The 27,228-nt window shown below is 43.0% G+C and overlaps 1 protein-coding gene across 3 annotated transcripts in view; it reads left to right on the forward strand.

The window, feature by feature from the left end:
- Nucleotides 1-27,228, forward strand: part of EFR3B (EFR3 homolog B) — a 455,199-nt gene that overhangs the window by 365,657 nt on the left and 62,314 nt on the right. For all 3 annotated transcript variants that reach the window (XM_029596199.1, XM_029596200.1, XM_029596198.1), the window contains 4 exons: nucleotides 1,399-1,571; nucleotides 5,691-5,766; nucleotides 11,714-11,875; nucleotides 14,393-14,524. In XM_029596199.1, coding sequence (XP_029452059.1) covers nucleotides 1,399-1,571; nucleotides 5,691-5,766; nucleotides 11,714-11,875; nucleotides 14,393-14,524 — 543 coding nt within the window. The remainder of the gene's footprint in view (nucleotides 1-1,398; nucleotides 1,572-5,690; nucleotides 5,767-11,713; nucleotides 11,876-14,392; nucleotides 14,525-27,228) is intronic.

Here is a 27,228-nt window from a genome sequence, read left to right on the forward strand (position 1 = left end):
GTGTTCCATTAAACCATGTCTTTCTATATGCTCTACGATTTTGATGTTTAGAATAGTTTCCACTGTTTTTCCCGGCACTGAAGTCAGGCTCACTGGTCTATAGTTTCCCAGATCGCCCCTGGAGCCCTCTTTAAAATATTGGGATTACATTGGCCACCCTCCAGTCTTCAGATACAATGGATGATTTTAATGATAGGTTACAAATTTTAACTAATAGATCAGAAATTTCATATTTTAGTTCCTTCAGTACCCTAGGATGCATACCATCCAATCCAGGTGATTTGCTACTCTTTAGTTTGTCAATCTGGCCTACTACATCTTTGGTTTAGTTTGTCTGACTCATCACCCTTGAAAACCATCTCTGGAACTAGTATCTCCCCATCTTCATTAGTAAACATGGAAGCAAAGAATTCATTTAGTCTTTCTGCAAAGGCGTTATCTTCCATAAGAGCCCCTATAACCCTCGGTTATCTAATGGACCAACCGACTCCCTTACAGGTTTCTTGCTTCGGATATATTTTTAAAATGTTTTTATTATGAGTTTTTGCCTCTACACCCAACTTCATTTCAAATTCTCTCTTCACCTGTCTTATCAATATTTTACACTTAACTTGACAATGCTTATTTTTTATCCTATTTTCTTCAGATGGATCCTTCTTCCAACTTTTGAAGGATTTTTTTTTTTGGCTAAAATAGCCTCTTTCACCTCACCTTTTAACTATGCCGGTAATCATTTTGCCTTCCTTCCACCTTTCTTAATGCATGAAATACATTTGGACTGCGTGTCTAGAATTGAACACTTTTAACCTTTGCAGCTTCCAGAACCTCTCTCCCACATTTTCCTATGTCGTTGGTGCCCACATGTACCTCGACAGCTGGCTCCTCCCCAGCACTGTCTATAATCCTATCTAGATGATGCATGAGGTCTGCCACCTTTGCACCAGGCAGGCAAGTTACCAGGCGGTCCTCACGTCCCCAGCCACCCTGCTATCTACATTTCTAATAATTGAAACACCATCTATGATGGCCGACCTAACCCTTCCCTCCTGAGCAGTAGCCCTGGGAGATTTGTCCTCAGTGTGAGAGGACAATACATCACCTGGAGAGCAGGTCCTTGCTACAGGATCACTTCCTGCTACACCAGGGTGATGTTTTCCTACTGGGAGACCTTTCTGATCCAAGGCAGCACTGGGGCTGCCAGACTGGATTTTGTTCCACTCCTACCTCATATGACTCTAATGCATTGCAATACCTCTGCTAGATAATTTTTCACTTTTTGTAAGTCAGTATCATTGTACATTTGTGCATATGCCTCACTGTTCAATTGCTATTTCTCTTGATATGTAAAATGCCTAATGTGGATTCTCTGCGCTAACAAGCGGCTTTTTATGTGTGCAGGTAACAATAGGATTCCAGTGCAGTAACATGCTCACAGCCCTGCCCACCGCCTTCCTTGACCCATTGCTCTCTGCATCACTGATGGAAGATGCTGAAATCCGCCTTTTTGTTCTGGAAATACTTATTAGCCTTATTGATCGCCATGGAAACCGATACAAGTTCTCAACTATCAGGTACATTTACACCTAGGCTGACTCTGTCTACTAAAACAGATTTGTTGAAATTAAAAGAAAGCCTTACCCATGGTGTACAGTTTGAGAAATTCTCATTGTAATAAACACCCTGCAGTTTGAATACTTCAAGCTGATTCATTGCAATAACTCTTTATATCATATAGAATAGTAATTGATCTATCATGCGTGTGACATCATAGCTGATATCACCCAACCAAATTCATAATGTGTGGAAATTTGTGAACCTGTTCTATATCAGAATTTGAATCACAGGAGATCTCCACATTTGCTTCTCTCAAGCTCAAATATAAAGTAGGGATTTAGTGTTTGATTTTTGGTTCAGTGCCAAGAGGTAATAAAACAAACAGAACAATAACAAGAGAAATGTGATTGCATAGAATGTTTATTATGAAGGGGAACTTTTTTTTGTTTGCTTCGTTAGTTTTGGTATTTTTACCATTTTAGTTTGTTTTTGATTACAAAGTTAATTCATTTATTTTGTTATATTTAATTTGTTTATATTAAAGTCAATGCGGGAAGCAATGCATCCTAATTTGGACTCTAACATTGGGGGGGTTTGATCAAAGTTTAAAACTTGAAGACAGGCATCAGCCACACATGGATCAGCACTCCAGGATACCAAAAAAGAAGGAAATGGCACCAAGAGTGGTGTGAAGAGTCCAATACACTGTGAGAAGGGCAAAGCAAAATGAACAGTATCTTGAACAGCCCAAGGCACAGTGGCAGGAACACTTCATGACACTGTGAATGATGCAAAGCAGCCTCAACAGTGGCATGAACATCCCAGGATACCATGAGAAGAGGAAAGCAGCACCAACAGTGGCAGGAACATCCCAAGTCACCTTGAGAGAGGTAAACCAGCACGAACATCCCAAAACACTAAAACAGAGGCATAGCATCACAAATGTTGACCTGAAGACAGAGTAAGCTTTGGAGAAGTTCTGTAGTGCTCCTGATTTACAAATCATTCTTCAGATTTGGGTATAGAAATGAAAGACTAATTAAATCATCTAGGAGCTGAAAGATGGTAAACTTACTATTCCTGCTCAGGGTGAAGCCAGAAGAATCTCAGAAAGACTGTAGTGGTTGTGATGTGCATATTGGTCATTGGGTCTGGATATAGGGCAAAAGACTAATTGAATCATTTAATAGCTGAGTAGAACGAGGCCAGATGAATCTCTGGAGGAGGTCTGTAACAGTGCTGACATAGCTATGGCATCAGTTAGGGAAGGGATTTGGGATCAGGTTTGAAGTCTGACTTCCCCTTTGCTATGCCTTTGCTGATGCTGATTCTTGTAGTGGGAGATGGGGGTCCCCAGTATGCTAATCTCTCCTGAAATCAATAAAAGAGGAGCAAGGAGGCAGGAGCAGTGACATCAACATGCCAAGGTGCTGAGTGAGGGCTGAGGACTAAGCAGCTTTCACATTACATGGCAAAGCAGTAACTGGGAAGAGGACCAAGGGAACAGGAGTGAAGATATGAATAATAGCGCAAGGCACCAAGGAAAGAACAAGGCAGTGAAACTGAGGCAACAACTCTCTAAAAGACAAAGTGGCAAGAGTGGTGGCACCAAGAGAGATGAAGGATTATAGTAGCAGTGTATCAATATGCCAAGGCACTGGGTGAGGGGCCAAGATACTGAGTGAGGACCAAGGGAGCAAAAATGGTGATAACATCAACACCCCAAGGCGGTACAATTGATACGTTTGCATGAAGACTGGTATGAGCAACACAGGGCATTGCAGTGGCACGTACTGCAACATTGTTTGGTTGGTCCTTTTAAAAAGTATCACAGCCGCCAAAGACTGTTTCTTCAGGCATGATAGAGCTCCCAAAAGCCTTGGGGAGCATCGTTCCTTGGGAAGAGAATTAAAAAACCCAAGCCCAAGAAGGAGCATTAAGACTGTGTAGAGGAAGCTCTAGGGAATATGCTAAGGCCCTGTATGTGTGAATATATCTGACTTTTTGTTGTTTATACAGCTGAGGTAAACTGATAGTAAATTGGCACTTAGCCAAATTGCAACGTTTTCTAATTCCTGTTTGTTTGCCCCGAGTTATCCAACTAAGTTGCTAGCCAGCTAACAACTTAGCTGGATAAGTCAAAAGCAGTCCATTAGCGTTCCACAATGAAACAAAATTAGCCAGATAACTTAGCTGTATAATGCTGATATTTGGTGTTATCTGACTAATGGGCCAATACAGTACAGTGCGCTCCAACTGTTAACCCTCGATTGGACGCGTGTTTTCGACATGCTAGCATTACCCCATATTCAGTAAGGGGTCGAAAACGCGCGTCCAACCCCCCGAAACCTAATAGCGCCCGCAACATGCAAATGCATGTTGATGGCCCTATTAGGTATTCCCGCGCGATTCAGAAAGGAAAATGTGCAGCCAAGCCGCACATTTTACTTTCAGAAATTAGCGCCTACCTTTGGGTAGGCGCTAATTTCTTCGGGCACCGGGAAAGTGCACAGAAAAGCAGTAAAAACTGCTTTTCTGTGCACCCTCCGACTTAATATCATGGCGATATTAAGTCGGAGGTCCCGAAAGTTACCAAAAGTTAAAAAAAAATAAAAAATAAAAATTTGAAGTCGGCTTGTGGGTCGAAAATCGGACGCTCAATTTTGCCGGCATCCGGTTTCCGAACCCGTGGCTGTCAGCGGGCTCGAGAACCGATGCCGGCAAAATTGAGCGTCAGCTGTCAAACCCACTGACAGCCGTCGCTCCGGTCCAAAAAGAGGCGCTAGGGATGCGCTAGTGTCCCTAGCGCCTCTTTTTACCTATTTTTACCACCGGGCCTAATTTGCATACTGAATTGCGCGCAAAGGAGAGTGGCCTGTGTGCGCACTGGGAGAGCGGGTGTTTGCCTGCTCTCCCGCGGACTTTACTGTATCGGCCCATAAGTTATCTGGCTAACTTCTTAACTGCCACAGAGCAGTCTTAAAATTACCTAGGTGTGTGTACCTAGATAGCTTAAATCTTAACCAACTATATTTAAAATATAGCTGGCTAAGTAGTAAAAACAAAAACTCTGTCCTGGTCAACAACCCAATTCCCCATTACCACCCCAAAAATCAGTACAAATTCTGTCAGGCATATTGCCCAATGGCTCTTCCCAAGCCCCCGAAAAGAATGACAGTAAGTTGTGGGCCGTAGCAGCTCTAGGAGCCATACACTGCACCTGCCATTTTAGGAAAGACCAGGTGGACTCATGGCCACCTCCTAACCTCTATCCTCCCACTCACAGCTCCCACGTTAACCCTGTCTCTGCCATTCTGTGGCAGTTAAAAACCCCAAGCCACCATGATTATGGTAAATTTGTACCATTCCTGGTAGTATCCAGTGTTGTTTTGACAGCTACTAGTATTGCTGTCACAGTATTGTGCTGTCATAGTTTTATATGACATCAGAATTAGGTGCTACCATGAACGTACCGGGGCTTTTGGGGGGGAACTGGGTGGGGTGGAAAAGTTGAGGGAGGGATTGCTGGTGGGAGGGTAGGGGTTTTGAAGAGAGCTTGGAGCCCACCTGTTTTTTCCAAGATTGAGGTGAGGAGTGGGAAGGCTCCGTGAGGCCGCTATGATGCACAACTTGTCATTTTTTTGTGTGTGGGGGGGGGGGGGGCATCAGCACTAATGATTTTTCAGGGTGGAAGGTGGGGGATTGGACCAGAAGGGTTTTTAATGGGATGCACTTAACCAGCTATATTTTGACTATAGCTAGTTTAGATGTAACTTATCTGGGTAAATGAACTCTTCATAATGTTTAACCTAACTAGTTACATTCCAGTAAGTTTGCTTAGGTTTAAAAGATATCCAGGTAACATTACCCAGAAAACTTTAGCCGGGTATATTCAGCAGGAGACTTGTCCCGCTGAATTTCTGTGACAAGTTATCCAGCTAACTTTAACTGGATAACCTGTCCACTTGCCAATTTACTGCTTGGCCTCTTGTCAGTATTGGCAAGCTAGAATTTCCGCACCACACGGCTGGGAAAACAGATTTTACATCAGCATTATTTCCCAATAGTGAAAACAAACTTTTTTTTTTCAGTATTTAGCTGCAGTGTGTTTTACCAGTTTTTTTCTCTTTTTGTAGTATAATAGATGATATTTCAGTTCTGAAGCTCAAAGTGGACAAATGTTCTCGCCAAGATACTCTTTTCATGAAGAAGGTATGTCAACTATCAGGTATTGCTGTATCTACTCAGTTTTTCTTTTCTCTTGTTTTGAAGTTGTGAGGGGTATAAATTGCACTGAGGAAATGAGATGAAGTCTAAGAAAAACAATTTTTGATTCATATAAGAAAGAAATATCTTCCAAATAGTGCAAAGGAAAGCATAACTATTGAACATAGAACAAAGAGGTGGTCCAATCAGAAGACTTTCTTTACCAAACATGGGCACAATAGACATAAGTGAATTGCAAACTAGCCAGTTTCTTAACTTTAATGATATGGAAAAGGGAGCAATAAGTGAGCTGATCAGATTTGTGGATGACACAGAAAGTATTCAAAATAGTTAAAACATGAGCTGACTATGAGAAATTGCAGGAGGATCTTGCGAGACTGGGAAACTGGGTATCTAAATGGTAGATTCAGTTTATTGTGGAAACTGCAACTAAGTCTAACTATATGTGCACAATGCTGGGTTCTATATTAGGAATTACCACCCAAGAAAAGAATCTGAACAATATGAGGTCCATATTTAAAGGCATTTAACCGGATAATTCACTAGTTATCTGGCTAAATGAACATTTGGACATTTATGTGGCTAAAGTTTAGCTGGATATCTTATTATCAGGTTAAAATTTAGCCAGATAACTAAGGGGCATTCTGGGGGCATTTCAGGGAGGAGTTATGGTAGCCGGATAAGTTATCCGGCTAAGGGCAGGATTCATCATTCCTCGCGGAATGATGAATCCCACGAAAAAGGGGGCAGGAGCGAAGGGGGGAGGCAGGCTTGTGAAAGGCCACAGCCGTTCGCACTGCGGTGGGGCCAATTGCAGCCTTTCGCAGCAAATAGCGACACCGTAAAAGGTGTAGCTATTCGCAGCGCTACTGCCGGTGATAATGTTCCTCACATTATCACCGGCAGTGGTGCCGCAGCCGACTCCTCCCCTCCCCGCCCAGACTCCTCCCCTCCCTTATGTTCTTATGTTCTTATGTTCTCCCCCTAATTTGCATTATATTGCATGCGATATGGCCTTATTGCGTGCGTTAGGGCCTTATCGCGTGCTATAAGGCCCTAACGCACGCGATAATGCTTTGAAAAATAACCCCCTAAGTGTGGTCATGCCAGCTATATTTAATAATGCAGCTGCACTAGTGAATATACCTCCAAACTTGGCCAGATAAGTATATCTGGCCAACTTTGCTATCTGGACAGTGACTGAATATGTGCCCCTATGTTGAAATCCTCAGCTCAGTGTGCAGCAGCAGTGAAAAAAAAAAGCACATAGAATATTAGGAAATGTTTAGAAAGGAATAGAGAATAAAAGTGAGTGTATCATAATGCCTCTTCATAGATCTATGATGCAATCATACTGTGCACTTTTGGTCAATCCATCTCAAAAAAGATCTAGCAGAGCTGGAAAAGGTACAAAAAAGGGCATTCCCTGTATGTACCCGGATCAGTCCAGACAGTGGGTTGAGCCTCCTTTCCAGCAGATGGAGACAGAGAAAAACTCAAAAGGTATCCTATATCAGGATAGTGCTCCCCCTGTGGCCCTTCAGTATTTCTCTGTCTCCAGCAGATGCAGATAGCAGAACCTGTGGTTCAAAAAAGGGCAATAATAATGATTCAGGAGATGAAACCTCTTATGAAGAAAGGCTAAGCAGGTTAGGGCTCTTCAGCTTGGAGAAGAGATGGCTAAGAGGAGATGTAATCTTTATATAAAATCAGAAATGGTTAGTTACCCTACCAAGAACTAGGGGACATGCCATGGAACTATCTGGTAGCAGATTTAAAACAAATTTAAGAAAGTATTTTTTTCATTCAAAATGTAATTAAGTTGTGGAATTTATTGCCAGAGGATGTGATAAAGATTATTAGAAAAGCTGGGTTTGAAACAAGCAATTGAATTTGCTCTTTGGGATCAGCTGTGTACCTCCTAATGACCCAGATTTACCCCAGTGGGAGACAGGATGCTTGGTTCAATAGACCTTTGGTCTGACCCAGCATGGCACTGTTGCGCTTCCCGGCCGCGTACGCCCCACGGCCGGGCCTGCTCACCTCACTACGCCTTCTACCAGCTCCAGGCATGACCCCTCCACGGCCGCTTCCAGCTCACGGCGTCTCCGGTCCCCCTGCGTTCCTGCTCCAGACCAGGCCTCACGGCGGGGCTCAGCGTCCTCCATGATGTCGCCCCTGCCCCTAGGTGCGCGCACGCGCGCCTACTGCCCGGCCTCTTAAAGGGCCAGGGGCGGAACCCAGCTCCACGGTGCGCCCTGATTGATCGCAGCTTAAAAGGAAGTGGTCTGATCCCACTTCCTTGCCTTGGCAATCGAGTCGATCACGTTGTGATAGCTAGTTTGCCTTCCTGTCCCAATGTCTTGTTCCAGTCGTCTGTTCCAGTCTCCTGTTCCAACGTCCTCCTGTTCCAGCATCATCCTGTTCCTTCGTCTCCCCAGGTAGTACCATTTGGACTGTCTTCTCGGTACTGACCTCTGTCTGTTACTTTGACTATGTTTGATCGCCGCCTGTATTTGACCTCTGCCTGTCCACTGACCATATCTGCACACTGCCTGGAACTGACCTCTGCCTGATCACTGACCAGGTCTGACCACCACCTGGATCCTGACCTTTGCCTGACTGACCATCCCCGGACTGACTACTGGTATTGACCTCTGCTTTGGCTGATCACGCTATCCTTGACTCTGGCCTTGATCCTCGCTCTTCATTCAGAGACTCTGTTCTGGCCTTCTCTGGCTCCTGGACTACCTGAACTGAACATCAACCACGCACACTTGTTTATGGTGGGCACACCCCTGAACTTTATCTCTCGGAGATCCTGCGAGGCCCACCTAAGACCAGGCGGCCCGGGTAACCAAGGGCTCAACCTGAGGGAACCCCGGGTTGCTATTGGTGAAGCTCCAGCTAGCCTCTCTGTCCTCCTATGCTCCACCTTCTGGTGGCAGGTGCTCTCTGGGTCCGACCAGGGAGCCTACCAATTCTACACCAGGCCAAGGATCCACCTCCTGGTGCAACAGGCACATTTTATGCTCTTTCTTTATTTCTATTGTTTTATTTGTTATCAAATTTGGATTGTTATATTTTTTTATATAATGTATAGTAGGATACTCTTGATGTAGGCAGATCTGCTGAAACATAGTCTTGTCGGGTTTTATAAATAACCAGTTTTAAGTTTCTTTTTGTATTATTTCTCATTAAGATTTACAATATTTTATATCCAAGATTTTGACACTTTTAGTTTGGTTGCTATCAGGGCAATTTTTATACCATCCACAGGGTTGCTGGCATGCGAGTGCACTGTGTCCATGGGCTTATGAGTGAATTTTCAAAGGGAAACCTTGGAAGGTTTCTCTTTGAAAATTGGACCAGCTGTGCACAGTCGGATGAATTTTAAATCGGCCACACGTGCAAATATTGTCGCTTACACATGTGGCTGGCCGTGCTTGCACCGCACACATTTTGAAAAGGGCCCAGCCACATGTGAACATTCTTGAATGCCACCTGCCACTGACCATAGCCTGCTTACTGGACGTCCTTGAGTGCCTCCTACCACTGATCCGGCCTGCGTCTGGATTCCCCTGTGCCATATCTTCTCTACCCTCTATGGACCTCCATCCCATCAGCAGAGACCCCACCTAAGTCCTGCCAGCCCTGGCACCCAAAGGCTCAACCCGAGGGGAACATGGCCTGGTATAGGTGAATCTCCATTTGGATCTCTGCCTCGTCCAGATCCATCTGCTAATGTTGGGGTCCTACAGGGCTCCTCCCTGCAGGTTGCATCAACTCCACCTCGGGCCAAGTATCCACAAATCCAACAGATTGCTGAGTCCATGAACGAGGTGGACATCATAGCTCTGTAGGCCATTCCAGGCCTTGCTCATAAGCTACAGGCCCAACAAAAGATCCTGGAGATCCTGGCAACCACTATGGACCGGTTGTCAATACAACTGGTCAAACTTTCCTTCACGGTGGCTCCGCCGCCTTATGTGCTAGCACTGCCATGGCCCGTAGCTCCAAATTGTCATATACCCCAATACCAGCTCCGCTCCAGTATGTTGCAGATCACAGATGGTGCCAGGGCTTCTTGAATTAGTGTTGAATGCATTGCTCATTACAGGCACCACTTTTCCCAGATGATCTCACAAAATCCACCTATATCCTCTTACTGTTGGATGGAGTGGCCCTAGCATGGGCCTCTCCCATTTTGGGAGCATGTGGTTCCTTTATTGCATAACCTACAGCAATTCACTGACCAGTTCCGGACAGTCTTCAAAGAGCCTGGCTAGATGGCCACCATGGGCTCTGATTTGCTGCAGCTCCACCAGGGCTGTAGAACACTGGCAGAGTATGCCATTGAGTATCACAATATATACAGATCACAAAAACCTCAAACACTTTCACCAATCTCAGCGACTAAATGCAAGACAGGCTCACTGGTTACAGTTCTTCACCTGTTTCGACTTCAAACTGCGCAACTCCCCATGCTCAAGAACCAACAGGCAGATTCTTTCTCATGCTCCTTCCAGACTGAGGACGCCCTGGAACCTCCCAAGCACATCATAGACCCTGCTTCTGGCTAACTCCATGACCTTCCCTCCAGGGAAGATGGTCATACCTTCCCATCTACATAAAATGGGCCTATGACTCCTGTGTTGCAGGTCACCCTGGATGGGCACGTTCCTTTGAACTGCTTCAGCAGTACTAGTGGTGGCCCTAAATGAAGCAAGATATCAAACCTTAGGTCAACACGTGGGCGACTTATGCACCGCAAAAACCACTGCATGGCTGACCCAGGGGCTGTTACAGCCGTTGCTGGCTCCCAGCTTGCCTCCTGGACTTCCTTGAATGCCAACTGCCACTGAACACAGCCTACTCACTGGACATCCTTGAATGCTGCCTGCCACTGATGATAGCCTGCTTACCGGACCTCCTTGAACCCCACCTACCACTGACCCGGGCTGCTTCTGGATTCACCTGTACCATATCTGTTCTACCCTTGACAGACCTCCATCCCATCAGTAGAGGTCCCCACCTAACCCAAAGGCTCAACCCGAGGGGAATGTGGGCTGATATAGATGAAGCTGAAGTTGGAACTCTGCCTCATCCGAATCTGCCTGCCGATGGTGTGAACCTGCAGGGCTCATCCATGCAGCTTGCACCAATTCCACCTCGGCCCAAGGGTCCATGAATCCAATACACAAAAAAGCAGAAGTTTGCGGTCATTTTTAACACATGTACTTTAAACTATTCGCATTGGGCCTGATTTTCAAAAGCATTTACATGTTTAAAACTGGGTTTTAGACATGTAAATGCACTTTATGGGCTTTTGAAATTGCTACAATATATACCATTGAATTGTCCATAGGATTTCCTCATGTGAGTGCACTTTACTCGAGTAAATGGCTTTTGAAAATTGCTATGATAGTATGTTACATTTATGCATATAACTCCTATGAAAGTTACCTCCAAAGTGTGCAAATGGCCTTCTGAAAATTGCTATGATAATGTTACATTTTTATGTGTTATTCCTTAAAAAATTACCTCCCCTGTTTCTTTCTGAAAATATGTGTAAAATATGCACGCTAAAATCACTCACATATGTTCCAGTTATTTAAAAATTGATCCAAATATATTAGAATCTTGATTGTTGATTGTAAAGCATTATCAACATTTCACTAAGACAGTTCTGCTTCAGTGAATGAAGAGCTTATAATATATGATGTTGCATGTTACTCTGGTTACCTTTTTCTTTAAACTTTTACATGACTTTGCAATTACTAAAACTATTTATTGTGGTGTGCTGAATCTCAGACAACAGTCTATTCTTCAACTTTGGTCAGTGCTGCAGCCCTATGTTTGTCTCCCTTTTCTGCCAGGACACACATGCTATGAAGGTAGCCATCATTTTCTCTGTGTGTTTTGCTTACAGCATTCTCAGCAGTTATACCGACATATTTACTTGAGCTGCAATGAGCCAACTAACATTCACCCTCACTACGAAGCTCTGTACGGCATGCTGGCCATGATCAGCATTGAACTTGCTAACGAAGAGGTGGTGGTAGATCTGATCCGCCTGGTGTTGGCAGTGCAGGTGGGAGTTGTTCATTTGCTACAGTGAATTAGTTTTCACTCTTCTGAATTCTCCACATGTTACTATGCTTGGGTTTGGTACATAAACTATCCAGGCCAATTACTTCCCTGGTAGAAATGAAGTTTTGCCATTGTTGGCCTGATAGTTCAATGGTTTGCACTGCACATTTCTTTGGATTCCAGGTGGACTTTAATGAGTAGTTGCTGATGTAGACCTTTGCCTTATAAAGGAAGGTTATTTATAGAGGGATTTAAATGATAAACAAATCCAATTTTTTTTATTTGATTATTATAATTTAAAAAGTTTCAATAAGCATGTAGGTAATTTTCAAAAGTGCTTGCATTGGGATAATGGCTGTGAGTACTTTTTTTTCCTGTTTATTTTTAATTTATTTTTTCTTTTATTAACTTTTGTTTCAAATCTTAGAACAGGAGTGACAATACCACGTCCTATATAAACAACATAATGGGAAGACATCAGTACTGTACATCATCACTCAATAATCACCCCCCATTCACCTAGCCTTATATCCTAGTCTGCAATAGAATTCATTTCATTCCTTTTCTCAAAGGGTTTCCAGATATCCCTATGAATTGCAGTTACTGTCTATATTTGATAGACCCCCATGATCATATACACAAAGCTAGAATATTAGGAGCATACACTTTTTTTCCTATATGCATCTATCCCACATCTGGCAACTAATAATACCTGAGCAATCTACTTCTCTTTTTTTTGACAGAATCCCTTCCACAGGTGCATTTGGCAAACAGATCTTACAATTCCACTCACTTTTCATCTTTGTAATTTCCAAAATACTATTTTGCACTTTTTCCAAAAGGTATCAGCATTTTTTTTTGTTTTTTGGGGGGGAGGGGAAGCAAAGAAGATAACACCCTAAAGAAATTACAATGGAAACTGCATGGCTGTATGCCTGGAAACAGTTCTGGAGGAAATGGGTGTGGCTGGGATGAAAGCTTTTGAACGTGATATTTCTGATATTAAACTTCCCCAGGTATTCTCCCTAGTCAGCAGGACAAATCAGCCACACAATCCCAACCTACTCCCCTGAAGAGTTGAAGGTAAGCTTGCTATGAAGACTGAGGAGACTGGTGTGATGGTGGCTGTGCGGGGATCCACGCGTATGCTTAGGAAAACCTTCTCAGTTTTTGTGAGCGCTCAGAAAGCTTTTCCATCTCCGCACCATTGGACGAGGTCGCCCAGTTGTGTGGCTGATTTGTCCTGCTGTCCACGGAGAAGATCTGCTGTAAGCACGCAACTGGGCGTTTTCTAGGATTCTGAGCAACTTAGAGGCTTTGTGATATCCTATAAGGATGATGTGGTTCATGTACATGAGAATATTTTGTCTGTTTCTTCTGTGTCTTTTGGATAGGCATTTTGTGATTTATTCCATGAACTTTGCTTTTATCTGAACAGCGAAAAATAATGTTCATGGGGTTTAGCTGCATTAAAGAAGGGGCAGTAATGGGGGTCTTTAGGTCAGGGGAGTAAACTCTGTATGCAGAAATGGACTTTCCAAATGTGCAGGTGCAACCCCGCCCCTTTTATCCACCTCAAACAAGAAACAGAAGATGTAAAGTGGGGATTTGGGGTTCCTGGAACCCACCTAAGCAAATTTTTAAAAGAAAAACTAAGGCCTGGATTCACCATTCTAATGCAGAATGGTGAATCCAGCGAAAATGGGGGGCAGGGGGGGGGCGGGCCTGCGAAAGCTGGCAGCCTTCGCACCACTGTGATGTTTTCGCTGCCGGCTTTCGCATCCAATAGCGCCACCGTGAAAGGTGGTGCTATTGGGCATGCTACCGGCGACGATAATGGTGCTTAGCTTATTGCCGCCAGGGAAGACATTGCAGTCTCAGCCTCCTCGCCGTCCTGACTCCGCCCCCGGCAAGCTATTGCATGCAAAAAGGGACTTTTTCGTGTGTGATAAGCGATAGAAAATGACCCCCTAAATGTATAGTTTTCTTTGGAAATGGTCTATCAGGTATATGGATACCAAACTACTCACATAATTTACATCTGGGTAGGCTACTGGTAATTGCCCCAATAAATGACAATCTGAGTCATGAATCTAGGCTTAATCTCACCTCACAGTTCCTGTCATATCAAACACAACTTGATTCTCCCTCTCCATTCAGTGGAAGCCTTCTGAAGCTACACCCTTGTTCATAGTGATTTGCTGTTTGGTATATTTATGAATTTATAAAGTCAAAGAGTGCATAAAGTTATTGCCTGTATAATAGAGCAAACTTAATGAAATGAGAGGGAAGAAGAATATAATGACTGAAGTGCACGGTACTGGAAAGGATAGGTTAAGACCTGTTGAATGTCACATAGAGAGTGGTAGAGATGGGATCTGAGCATGGGACTCCAAACTTCCCATCTCTGTTCATTAGCTACTAGGCTATATTGTGAAACCATTTGTTTTGAACAGATCAAATATGTTTTAAGTACCTTAAACTATAGGTACAAATGCATTTTTTATTGTGTTTTTAGGATTTAGCTCTAAACAATGAAGATAACCTCTCTGTGTATAACCGCTGTGCCCTTTACGCCCTCTGCGCTGCCTATTTGAATTTGATCAGCCAACTCACCACGGTGCCTGCCTTTTGTCAACACATTCATGAGGTTAGGCTTCCTTCTCTTCTACTCAATATATTCAGTTGTAAAAGCTCTGTTGTGTACCCAGCAGCATTAACGTCACATTCTGTAAACTGTAGTAGACAGTGTGGTACAATGGCAGGTATGGACAACGAAGGGAATATGTCTATGCTGTTGTACTTTATACTATTTACACTTTGTGCAAAAAAGCAACTCTACCAGATCTGACAAGACGGTTAATGGGAATCAGGCAAATTATTATAAGGGTGTATAATTTTAAGAATTAAATACATGGCTGCAGCTCTGATCCTTCACTTCTTAGGAACCTGTACAGATGTCTCCACCATTTTCACCATGAGCTAATTATAACAGTATTTCTTTCCTTAGAACATGCTCTGGGGGATGACAAGATGGTATGCCATGTGAATAAGATTTATACCTGTTGCTCCAAAGTCATGTCATTAAAAATTGGAATTGTTTTATTAATTGATTTTGGATTCTATCAATTTTGTTTGGTATGTGGCTATGGATTTTTCGTCAACAAGCAGGATGAAATTAGCCACAAAAGTGAGTGATGTCTCATGGACCCAGCTTTTTCAGAGTTCCCACAGCCACTGACTCACGAGACCCCTCAGTCCTTTTCTGTCCAAGCTTGCACACAGACATGGAACCCTGCTCTTGCAGTTTCTTTATGGTATTTTTTTGCCTCTGAAACTTGTTCCCTGTTTTCTCCATTTTTTTCTCTTTTTCCTTCTCCTTCCCCTGTTTTATCCTTAAAAAAAAAGATTTTTATCCCTAAAAAAAACTGAGTTTAATTCAGCTGACTCCATATTTGAGATGGTGGAGTTCATTAGTGGATTTCAAGAAATGCCAGTGCAGTTGGAAGATCTTCATAATTGATATGCATAACATCTGGTAGGATAAAGCATAAACATTGGCAAGTTAAATGTAAGACATTGATAAGACAGGCTAAGAGAGAGTTTGAAAAGAAGTTGGCTGTAGAGGCAAAAACTCACAGTAAAAACTTTTTAAAATATATCCGAAGCAGAAAGCCTGTGAGGGAGTCAGTTGGACCGTTAGATGATCGAGGGGTTAAAGGGGCACTTAGAGAAGATAAGGCCATCGCGGAAAGATTAAATGATTTCTTTGCTTCGGTGTTTACTGAAGAGGATGTTGGGGAGATACCCGTAATGGAGAAGGTTTTCATGGGTAATGATTCAGATGGACTGAATCAAATCACGGTGAACCTAGAAGATGTGGTAAGCCTGATTGACAAACTGAAGAGTAGTAAATCACCCGGACCGGATGGTATACACCCCAGAGTTCTGAAGGAACTAAAAAATGAAATTTCAGACCTATTAGTAAAAATTTGTAACTTATCATTAAAATCATCCATTGTACCTGAAGACTGGAGGATAGCAAATGTAACCCCAATATTTAAAAAGGGCTCCAGGGGCGATCCGGGAAACTACAGACTGGTTAGCCTGACGTCAGTGCCAGGAAAAATAGTGAAAAGTGTTCTAAACATCAAAATCACAGAACATATAGAAAGACATGGTTTAATGGAACAAAGTCAGCATGGCTTTACCCAGGGCAAGTCTTGCCTCACAAATCTGCTTCACTTTTTTGAAGGAGTTAATAAACATGTGGATAAAGGTGAACCGGTAGATATAGTATACTTGGATTTTCAGAAGGCGTTTGACAAAGTTCCTCATGAGAGGCTTCTAGGAAAAGTAAAAAGTCATGGGATAGGTGGTGATGTCCTTTCGTGGATTGCAAACTGGCTAAAAGACAGGAAACAGAGAGTAGGATTAAATGGGCAATTTTCTCAGTGGAAGGGAGTGGACAGTGGAGTGCCTCAGGGATCTGTATTGGGACCCTTACTGTTCAATATATTTATAAATGATCTGGAAAGAAATACGACGAGTGAGATAATCAAATTTGCAGATGACACAAAATTGTTCAGAGTAGTTAAATCACAAGCAGATTGTGATAAATTGCAGGAAGACCTTGTGAGACTGGAAAATTGGGCATCCAAATGGCAGATGAAATTTAATGTGGATAAGTGCAAGGTGATGCATATAGGGAAAAATAACCCATGCTATAATTACACAATGTTGGGTTCCATATTAGGTGCTACAACCCAAGAAAGAGATCTAGGTGTCATAGTGGATAACACATTCAAAATCGTCGGTGCAGTGTGCTGCGGCAGTCAAAAAAGCAAACAGAATGTTGGGAATTATTAGAACAGGAATGATGAATAAAACGGAAAATGTCATAATGCCTCTGTATCGCTCCATGGTGAGACCGCACCTTGAATACTGTGTACAATTCTGGTCGCCGCATCTCAAAAAAGATATAATTGCGATGGAGAAGGTACAGAGAAGGGCTACCAAAATGATAAGGGGAATGGAACAACTCCCCTATGAGGAAAGACTAAAGAGGTTAGGACTTTTCAGCTTGGAGAAGAGACGACTGAGGGGGGATATGATAGAGGTGTTTAAAATCATGAGAGGTCTAGAATGGGTAGATGTGAATCGGTTATTTACTCTTTCGGATAGTAGAAAGACTAGGGGGCACTCCATGAAGTTAGCATGGGGCACATTTAAAACTAATCGGAGAAAGTTCTTTTTTACTCAACGCACAATTAAACTCTGGAATTTGTTGCCAGAGAATGTGGTTAGTGCAGTTAGTATAGCTGTGTTTAAAAAAGGATTGGATAAGTTCTTGGAGGAGAAGTCCATTACCTGCTATTAAGTTCACTTAGAGAATAGCCACTGCCATTAGCAATGGTTACATGGAATAGACTTAGATTTTGGGTACTTGCCAGCTTCTTATGGCCTGGATTGGCCACTGTTGGAAACAGGATGCTGGGCTTGATGGATCCCTGGTCTGACCCAGTATGGCATTTTCTTATGTTCTTATGTTCTTATCTGCTATCAGTGCCTTGAGTCTAGGGATGTGCAGAAGGATGCCATACGTTGCATTCATGATTCGGATTCGTCGGGGAGCAGATACATTGCATTCGGCCGTATGGCGCCCTGATGCATTAATACGGCGATTTCTATTCGTGTGCCAGCTAAAATTCAAATTAACTACAACCCCCCACCCTCCTGACCCCCCCAAGCCTTACCAAAACTCCCTGGTGGTCCAGCGGGGGGTCCGGGAACCATCCCCTGCACTCACACCCTCGGTGCCGGTTTCATCATGGTGCCGATAGCCTTTGTCACAGGGGCTACCGGTGCCATTGGTCAGCCCCTGTCACATGGCCATCGGCGCCATCTTGTGCTCCTACCATGTGACAGGGGCTGACCAATGGCACCGGTAGCCCCTGTGACATAGTATGGGCAAAGGCTATCAGCGCCATTTTGAGTAGTGGCATCGGCCGGCCGGAGTGCAGGAGGGCAAAAGTCCTTGGGGGTCCAACGGGGGTCCCGGAGCGACCTCCTGCACGCCGGCTGTCCGATGCCAGTACTCAAAATGGCGCCGATAGCCTTTGCCCATACTATGTCACAGGGGCTACCGGTGCCATTGGTCAGCCCCTGTCACATGGTAGGAGCACAAGATGGCGCCGATGGCCATGTGACAGGGGCTGACCAATGGCACCGGTAGCCCCTGTGACAAAGGCTATCGGCGCCATGATGAAACTGGCACCGAGGGTGTGAGTGCAGGGGATGGTTCCCGGACCCCCCGCTGGACCACCAGGGAGTTTTGGTAAGTCTTGGGGGGGTCAGGAGGGTGGGGGGTTTGTTTAAATTTTTATTTAGGTGGCCATATAATTCGGGGGAAGATTTGTGTATTCGTGGGGAATCGCGATACGTTTCGCTTCCCCACGAATACTACGAATAGTGCAATATACGTTGCGGATTGCCAATACGGCGAAAACGAGTGCACACCCCTACTTGAGTCAAACCACAATATTCCCAAGACTGTACATTGCAGAAGGATTTCACCCAGGCCCTGTTATTTCCAAGCCTTCAAAATGGAGGCTTTTTATTCCACTTTTGATGAAACTCTGGCGATGTCTGAATACAAAATGAGAAAAAAGGTAGGGGAGGAGCCTTGAAAGGGCCCAAACCTCATCGTCCTGGTGATAAGAGAAGACACTCCACCTTCAGGAGTGAGGTTTCATCCAGGTAGATGGAGAAGGAAGCTGATCTCAAGAGAGGACACCACAGGGAAGAGCATGCCAAGAGGTATCGGTGCTGGGATCCTCCATGCTGCAGGTGACCCAGGAGGTCTGCATCCCTCCAGGCTGCATGGTCTCCTAAAAAATGCTTTAGTATTGAGAGAATTGGAGCTCCCCACTTCAACTTCCAGGGATCACTCAATGCACAGACAATGATTACCTGAGACAGAATCTGCACTGAAAAGAATCATGCCTGAATTGCTGAGTGCTAGATAAGTGTTGCTTTGGTTCAAAGTCTGCTGTACAGCACCAAACTCCACTGTGCTAGATAGGGAGGACTCTGTGCCAAAACAGCACAAGACAAGGTATTCACTCAGCACTGAAGAAGCTAAAACACTTGGTACCAGTGACTGTCTCAGAGTGTTTACATTCAGAATTGAGTTCATTGGTGCTAGAAGGTCCAAGACAGGTGAAACAGATTCTGACACTGAAAATGAACGATTTTCACATGGTCCACTTTTGTTGGCTGTCCCAGGATCAGTCTTGTAGGAGAATTTGGAACAGTTCTGGAACGTGATGAAGGACTTTTTTCTGAGACAAATTATCTTCACATTCCATGGAGGAGCCCATGCAATAGGTTTTTGAAAATATGCAGGAAATATATCCATTTCAAGACTTACTCATTGCTCAGAGGTCCCTGATCCCTGCCAAGGGTGGAGTTCTTCATGGATCTATCTTTTCTTTTCCCACAAATCTACCCTCCAAGTCCCTATAAAGAAGGCTTTGCCTCTTTACTAAATATATTTCCCTCTGGCCAGTTTTGGTGAGGATGTTTGCATTTTTTGATCCCTCCCTAGTGGTATGGCCATGTTCCTTTTGGGGGATGGGTCTTACTACCTATATATTCTTAGGTGAGCATGTTCAGAGTGAGGGGAAGGCAAGCTTGAAGAGACTTAAGGGAGGAAGAACCTACTAGGTTGGAGAAGAGAGAGGAGGTTTTTGGTGATGTTCTGCTCACCAGTGAAATGCTAGTACATTGAGAGGATTTTTGAGAGCTTGGTATTTATTTTGTTTTTTGACCAGTGTATCTCACCAGCAATAGTTATCCTTTGTGTGGAAGTGCTAGAGAACCAGTAAATCTACCCTACAACCATTCAACAGTGGGGTTATGTACATTTACTGTTGGAGATTATTGTTTGACCAGTCATCTTTTTAGAACCAGATTTTTGATGGTGGATGTGGGTGCATTCCGACATCCAAATAACAGGGGGTTCAGACTGCTAGAAACTGCTAATTTGGAAAGAGATTTTGCAACATCTGATAATAGAGGGATATGGGATTTGTGTTCCCTTTTAGCACATGCTAGAGGAAGAAGAAAATTTTCCTGCCCTTCTTGGGGAGGGTTTTGGCTTGGACACCGGTACAGAGGAAGATAGTGGAGCTGTAAGACTCTGGCTTTTGTTGCTGTTATTTTTTAGATGCTTTTCAATATGATTTGCCAGCCTACCTGGAATTTTGTTTTTTAAACTTAAGCACATTTTTTGAGTTGAACACCACAGCTGACTCCTTGTTGTGTTTTTTTGGGGCTGTTTTCATTGAGAGGATTCCTCTACCTGTGAGTACAAGCTGACCAGTGACTATGAATGGTATGAGAATGGATGACTGTGGTACAGATCCCCACTAATACACCAAGGACCCTGGAGGTATATACTTCCTCCCTGCCTGTGAACCCTGGCACTCAGGCCTGAAGTGTGATGTATTTGGTGCAAGTGAGATATCCAGGAGAGAAACAGTGGCCCTGGAACTTTGCTGTGACCCTCCGATTAGGTGGCCCCAAACCAAAATTGAGTTAAATCCCTATCAGAGAGAGGATGGGTCAGAAGTCCAGATCCTCTAGGATCTTCCAGTGTCATGCCTTTATTATTAATTTGTTGACTTCTTCACTGTCTGCCGATTGGCCCGTCTAGTATAATATGTCCGTGATAGGACCAATCCTCTTTCAGAAGGCTGGCCTTTCAGAATTCTGAAAGTGGATTGGTCCTTTCACTGACATGTGACAGTGAAAGGCCCAAACAGCTATCAGTGAGGGAACAACCGTGCTGGAGGAGGTAAGGTCTTCTCTGGCAAAGGTTCCCAGTTGGAGAGGGGGGATTCGGAGAGCTGGGGAGTTTCATGGCCCCATTTGATATTTTAAGGGGAGCGGGAAGGAACTGGGGGGAGGACCTACCCAGACACCTGAATCCAGACCTGGATCAGCTGGCAACTTCATTTTAAAGTGAGGGAGGGGATCCTATTTTAATGTAAGAGAAAAGGGATGGATTACTTGACAGGCCATATCGGGATCACTGGGGAGGTTGGGGAACTTGGGGTGTTTTAGGGTTTTTTTAGTTTGGATTTGCATGCAAATAGACTATGAGTCAGAAAAAGCATGCTTTTAAAATTTAGCACACTTTTTTTTACGCCTGGTCTATTTGCATGTCATTAGTTTCCTGCAATCCTGAGGGGACCACATTGTATAGTACACATGTAAAATAAAACCTGTGCTAGAATCTAATTCTGATTTTAGCGCTGGTTTTATTACATTAGCTCCCACTGAACAGGAAGGATGGGGAGGAGCAGTGCAGAGGCAGAGAATATGCAAGAGAAGAGCTTCCTCTCCTGCAGTGCTTTTAAGGGGCTGCTGCATCTTTCTTTTTTTTTTTTGTGAAGACTTCACCAGGTCCTAGAAATTATGGTAACTCTCCAGAGATCTGGCGCTTGGGTTGAAAGTATAGAGAAACTGGGTCAAACCCGGAGAATTTACAGATATGCATTCTGCAGTTACACATGTCTACCTTATTGGAGCAGACCCATTTCTATATATTGTTATTTTATTGGTTGACTCTTGTTTATTGATTCACACATCTCCTTGTGGTCTTTGTTGTTGCTCCTCTCAGGTTCCCTAGATCTGCAAATTCTGCTTAACAACTTTCATCATTAAATATGGAAAAGTACATCTATCCTAACACATAAAACATACCTATACCATGCCAATTCACTTTTATTCCTTCGCTGTTCTTCCAGAACCTGCTTTCTGTCAATGCTATAATTTTGTCACTTACTATCACCAAATATATCTCGTCAGCCTCTCACAACTTTAGTTTTCAAACATTCAGAATATTTAATCCATTTGAATTCTATATATAACTGAATTGATTCCATCTTCTTATGATGTGATCAGTTGCAAGCTTACACAATGTTCTGCGGTTATGTCACAATCAGTACTGATATATGATTTTGCAGATTGTTCATTGCCTGCATCAACACCAGATAGGGTGTAAGCACTGAACTTTATACAAGTATATAGCAGTTTGGAGACAGTGAAAGAGCTGATATCATCACAGAATAGATGTTGGGAAGAAGAATAACAAAGGTGAGACAGGAAGGACATGTACCATAACAAGTGAAGGAGCCAGTTTACTAAAGTGCACTTTTAGCATGTGTAAATTAGGTTACTTGAGTTTTCACAGATAAATTATGCTTCTTCACAGACAAGCAGGACTAAATCATTCCCACCTGTGCGTATATCATCCGATGATATTAAGGATGAAACATATGCTAACCTGAACTCCAGGGGGAACAAACCAGAGCCAACATCAGGAAATATTTCTTCACAGTGAGAGTGGTGGATGCCTGGAATGCCCACCCAGAAGAGGTGGTGAGGACAAAAACAGTAAATGACTTCAGCAGGGCATGAGATAAACACTGCAGATCCCTAGAGACTAGATGCTGGAAATAAAAGGGGAGCATGGGGGTAACCTGCACAGAGTGGCAGTTACTACCAAGAGCAACTTGCTGGACAAACTGGATGGACCACTTGGTTTTTATCTGCCATCTTTATATGTTACTATATTACCATATGTTAAAAGCTTAGAAGGTTTTTCTGCTCATCTGCAGTTGTTCCTGCATAGCTGCAGGCTGCAACGTCTTCTCAGTTTCTTTCTTGCCACAGAACAAATTGGATGCATTTTTCTAGTCTCATAAATTCAGGCACAAAGCTGCTCAGTGTTCACTTCAAAAATTCTTCTCAACTGTTTGAAGAGATTTGAAGTCTTTTCTCCAACCTTTTGAAAATGATTTCTTTCAGTTTTGCAACTTCTTTTTTCCTACTATGCCTGACAAGAAAACCATGGGATTTAAATGGTGCCCTACTTGCAACAGGAAAATGGCTATCTCTGATCACCATACTGAATAAATATATTTATTTATTTATTTTATACTTTTTTATACCAACCTTCATGAAAAATATCATATCAAATCGGTTTACAAGGAACAGTGTGATAAAACATTAACCTTAACCTAAACAAAGTTGCAAAAAAAGTTACAATAAAACAAGGGTAATGGGGCTAAGGAGGAGAAGACGCTAGTAGGGAAAGAGTAACTCAGTAACAATAACAGTGCAATAACAGTGTCTGAGATGGTGTGTATTGAGTTAGAAATGTTATCTAGATATTGATCATGGTATTAAAATTGTTTAATATGTTCAAATTTGTCTCCAAGGGTCATAAAACTATGAAGAATTCAACATCAGTACATCTTCCAGATAATTATGAGCCTGCTGTCAACATCAGTATCAATGTCCCAATCCTCCAAACAATTGCCATAGAAGCAATCGGCATCAAAGCCTTAGACATTGAAATTCAATCCATCATTTGATGTTGAAGGTGGCCTCCTCCTCTTTGGAGTCGAGTATGAGGCTTGATAAATCTGTGTCTAAAGACATCCACTCATTGCTTACACACCTGCATATGGAAGCAGGGTTGTGGGTGAGAATGAGAGCTATTGAGGCTGAGCACTGGGCTCCAGCATCAAAACTTTGACATTGATCTAATCCATTGGCTCAGTCCAATGACAATTAAGATGATGTCATAGAGGTGTGCCCTCCTAAGAGACCTAGGCAGAAAGAGATTTCTGTGATGCCAACTGCATCAATGCCAGTGCAGCAGGATTGAGGTCAATGCTGATGGCATCGAGAATGTCTCCCTTAACTCACAACCTACATATCATATTCCCTTGCTATATAAGACTGATGTCCCCATTGGTAACTCAGGATAATATACAATGTCCCACAAATCTTTCAGAGTTAGCAGGAATAGTATATAAAAAGGTTTTGGGTACAATGGTGCATTCTTGCTCGGCTCCTAGCTAACCTTCAAAGGGACTTGATATTGAAGATACTGGTACAAGTAGCTCCTGTATTAAAATCTCTTCATAGTGTAGAGACCCCTTAGGTCCACGCTTTAGAATAACTTACCTGAAGAAATCAGGGCAGAGAAGGACTTTCTACACTTTATAAAAATCCTTAAAGCCTATTTTTTTCCCTGGCATTTCTTTCTTAATCTCTCCTCCAGTGACAAGCTGGGCAGGTTTTGGTGTCTCTCTATGGCAGACAGGTATTGTCTGTTTGAGTGATCTCTGTCTCTGTTCTGTAAGCCATGTACAATATATGATTTGAGTATAAGAGATTTTACTGATTTCATGTTTAATATGTTTTGTCACTTCAATGTTTGTTTTACTTTGATTGTGCATGTATTGTTGTCATGCACTAAGATTTGTGGATTGGTGAAATATAAAATGTTTTAAATAAATAAACAGATGTATCTAGCTCAAGCCCTGGGTTAGGATTTAGGAAAATGGGGACAGACCATTCCCTGACCAGCTTCTCCAATGAATCTGGTGGATTGGTCAGCCCAGTCTATATAAAAACAGGCAGAGTGGGAAATCAGTGTGGCATTTTCAGATGAGAGTTTTGAGTTAGTTTCATGGAAAGAGGACGGCAGTGTTTGGAGTTCCCCAGTCTCCAAAATTAGCCCCACAGCCTGAAACTTGGTAGAAGGGAAGAGGCGTATGTCATCTCAATACCTAACTGGTATGGACAGGTTGTCTCAGTGGTCCGAGCATGTATTGTAGAATCTTTTTGTTTTGTTTTTTGTGGAGAATCTCTGTGCCTGCCTCTGGGAAGATTTTTTTCCCCTGCCTGGAAAAGCCAGAGAAGAGCTCCTGTCTGCAACTCTAGGAGTTTAGTGTATTTTGGAGAAGATTTTTGTTCTTTTGAGTTGGGAGGCATTTTTGCCCACCATTCCTATCTGGAGTACATTGTTTGCTGTCTGTGGGACTTTCTATCATAGAGATCCCTTTCAATGTCACAGGAGAGACAGAAGACCTCAGAACCCCCACTAAGAACCTGATTTCCATCACCTGGAAGAGAGAGTTTTCCTAGTGCCTGCCAACCTTAGGGGCATTCATGTGGAAGAGAAACAGGACTGTGACTGTATTCACATATGGATTTGGCTGTTGAACGAGAAGTCAATAAACTACTATTAATCAATGGGGAATAGCCACAGCTTGCTGCCTGCTATTAGTAGCATGGGATCTATTTAATATGTAAGTACTTTCCAGGTACTTGTGACTTGGATTGGCCCTGTTGAAACAGGATACTGAGCTTGATAAACCTTTGGCATATCTTAAGTTCTTATGTTTTAAGATTAAATGAGAAGATTTCTGTTATTGACTTTGAAGATTTGTTACAGAAAAGTTTTGTTTGGAACACCCCACGCTAGTGTCCTGTGGGATTTTGGAACTGGAATAGAGATTGGATAAAGGAGTAAAAAAACTGTGAGTATACCCAAAAAATTCAAGCCCTGGAGGTTCAGCCTCCTCCCCCATTTGGAGAATCCATGGCCCAGGGCTGTAGTGATCCTGTGTAAGGACTTAACCCTGAGTGTATATCCTGCACATTTTCAGCTACAACACCCAAAGCAGGGGGCTACAATATTGATCCTCACTCTTTGGCGCAGTCAACATGGCAGCCACAGCACTGGACAACACTCTTAGAAGTCAGTCAACCTCTGATAGAGACTTATCTATCTCCAGTTGACCATAAGGTTGCTTTAGAAAGGATGTAAAAGTCACATTACAGTCATGGCTTTGAGATTGAGGAATACCCTCATACCAGGGCTAGTGCACACTTCCGCCTGCCGGCGTCTTTTACTTTTATGTACTACTGCCAATGTGGCTGCCCAATTTTAATTGCAATCATAGGGTAGCCTCTATTTTGTTTTAAACCATGATATACTGCCGCACATTTTTTAGCAGTTTAATTCATTTCATTTCTCATTATTTTCTTTTGGATTTTTGTAAAAAAAATTTTGAATAAATTTTTCCTTTTTGTATATTTTTTTTAAACGTATTTGCTTTTCAACAACACTTCAAGTCCAGGAAACTCTTTTGCTCTCTTTCGTTTCTTATTTCATTTCATTTCAAATTGAAAAGTGCTAAAGAACACTTATCTTGCACTTATCTTATTCGTGAGAGTCAGAGTTCCGGTATTCTGCCTGCCCATAAGAGCCGAAGTGTCAAATGCTCCACAAAAAAGCCTTTTTTGGGCAGGCAGAATACCGGAACTCTGACTCTCACGAATAAGATAAGTGCAAGATAAGTGTTCTTTAGCACTTTTCAATTTGAAATGAAATGAAATAAGAAACGAAAGAGAGCAAAAGAGTTTCCTGGACTTGAAGTGTTGTTGAAAAGCAAATACGTTTAAAAAAAATATACAAACAGGAAAAATTTATTCAAAAATTTTTTTTACAAAAATCCAAAAGAAAATAATGAGAAATGAAATGAATTAAACTGCTAAAAAATGTGCGGCAGTATATCATGGTTTAAAACAAAATAGAGGTTACCCTATGATTGCAATTAAAATTGGGCAGCCACATTGGCAGTAGTACATAAAAGTAAAAGACGCCGGCAGGCGGAAGTGTGCACTAGCCCTGGTATGAGGGTATTCCTCAATCTCAAAGCCATGACTGTAATGTGACTTTTTTATTTCTAATGTTATCATTCAGTCGCATTGTTGCCAGTTTTTTCTATTTTTTAGAAAGGATGTAAGCATTGTTCTACTCTCCATTTCATATACCCCTTCCCCATCTTGTCTGATACTAAATCAGAACACTTATGGAAGACTAACTGTAAATGCTCTCTGGATTTGGATTCAGACAAGGATGATTCACCGGTTCTTCTACCTGACCCTTCACCTCCTTCTGTCAGAAGCACTTCACCTCTGGATGACCAGTCTTCATCAAAAGGATTTCCAAGCAATTTCTTTTGATTTTCAGGAGGACACAGAGTCAAAAGCTTACATTGTTATGGGAGTCTCTGTTTAGTGGACCCTTGGGCTGACCTACTGGAGACTGGGAAAGATGGTCAATGTCTCTAATGAATAGCAGGCCGGGAGGCAGATGTTCAGGCAGGATGTAGATGCTCTTCACCCTGGAAGCTGATACTCCCCCGGGAGGAGCCCGTAGGAGCCCAACTGCTGGGACTTAGGTGGCTTCACCCTTGGAAGCTGAAGCCCCTCCGGGAGGAGCCCGTAGGGACCCGGCCGCTGGGACTTAGGCAGGTTGTGGATCAGGACACGTAACTGGAACCAGACTAGGACAGTAGCAATACTGTAACTGGGCTCGGGTTCTGGAACCAGGCAGGAACTGTAGCAGGATTCGGGTACTGGAACCAGGTAGGAACTGTGGCAGGATTCGGGTACTGGAACCACGCAGGAACTGTGGCA

Source organism: Rhinatrema bivittatum, chromosome 3, assembly GCF_901001135.1.
Source record: "Rhinatrema bivittatum chromosome 3, aRhiBiv1.1, whole genome shotgun sequence".
Taxonomy (NCBI): Eukaryota; Metazoa; Chordata; class Amphibia; order Gymnophiona; family Rhinatrematidae; genus Rhinatrema; species Rhinatrema bivittatum.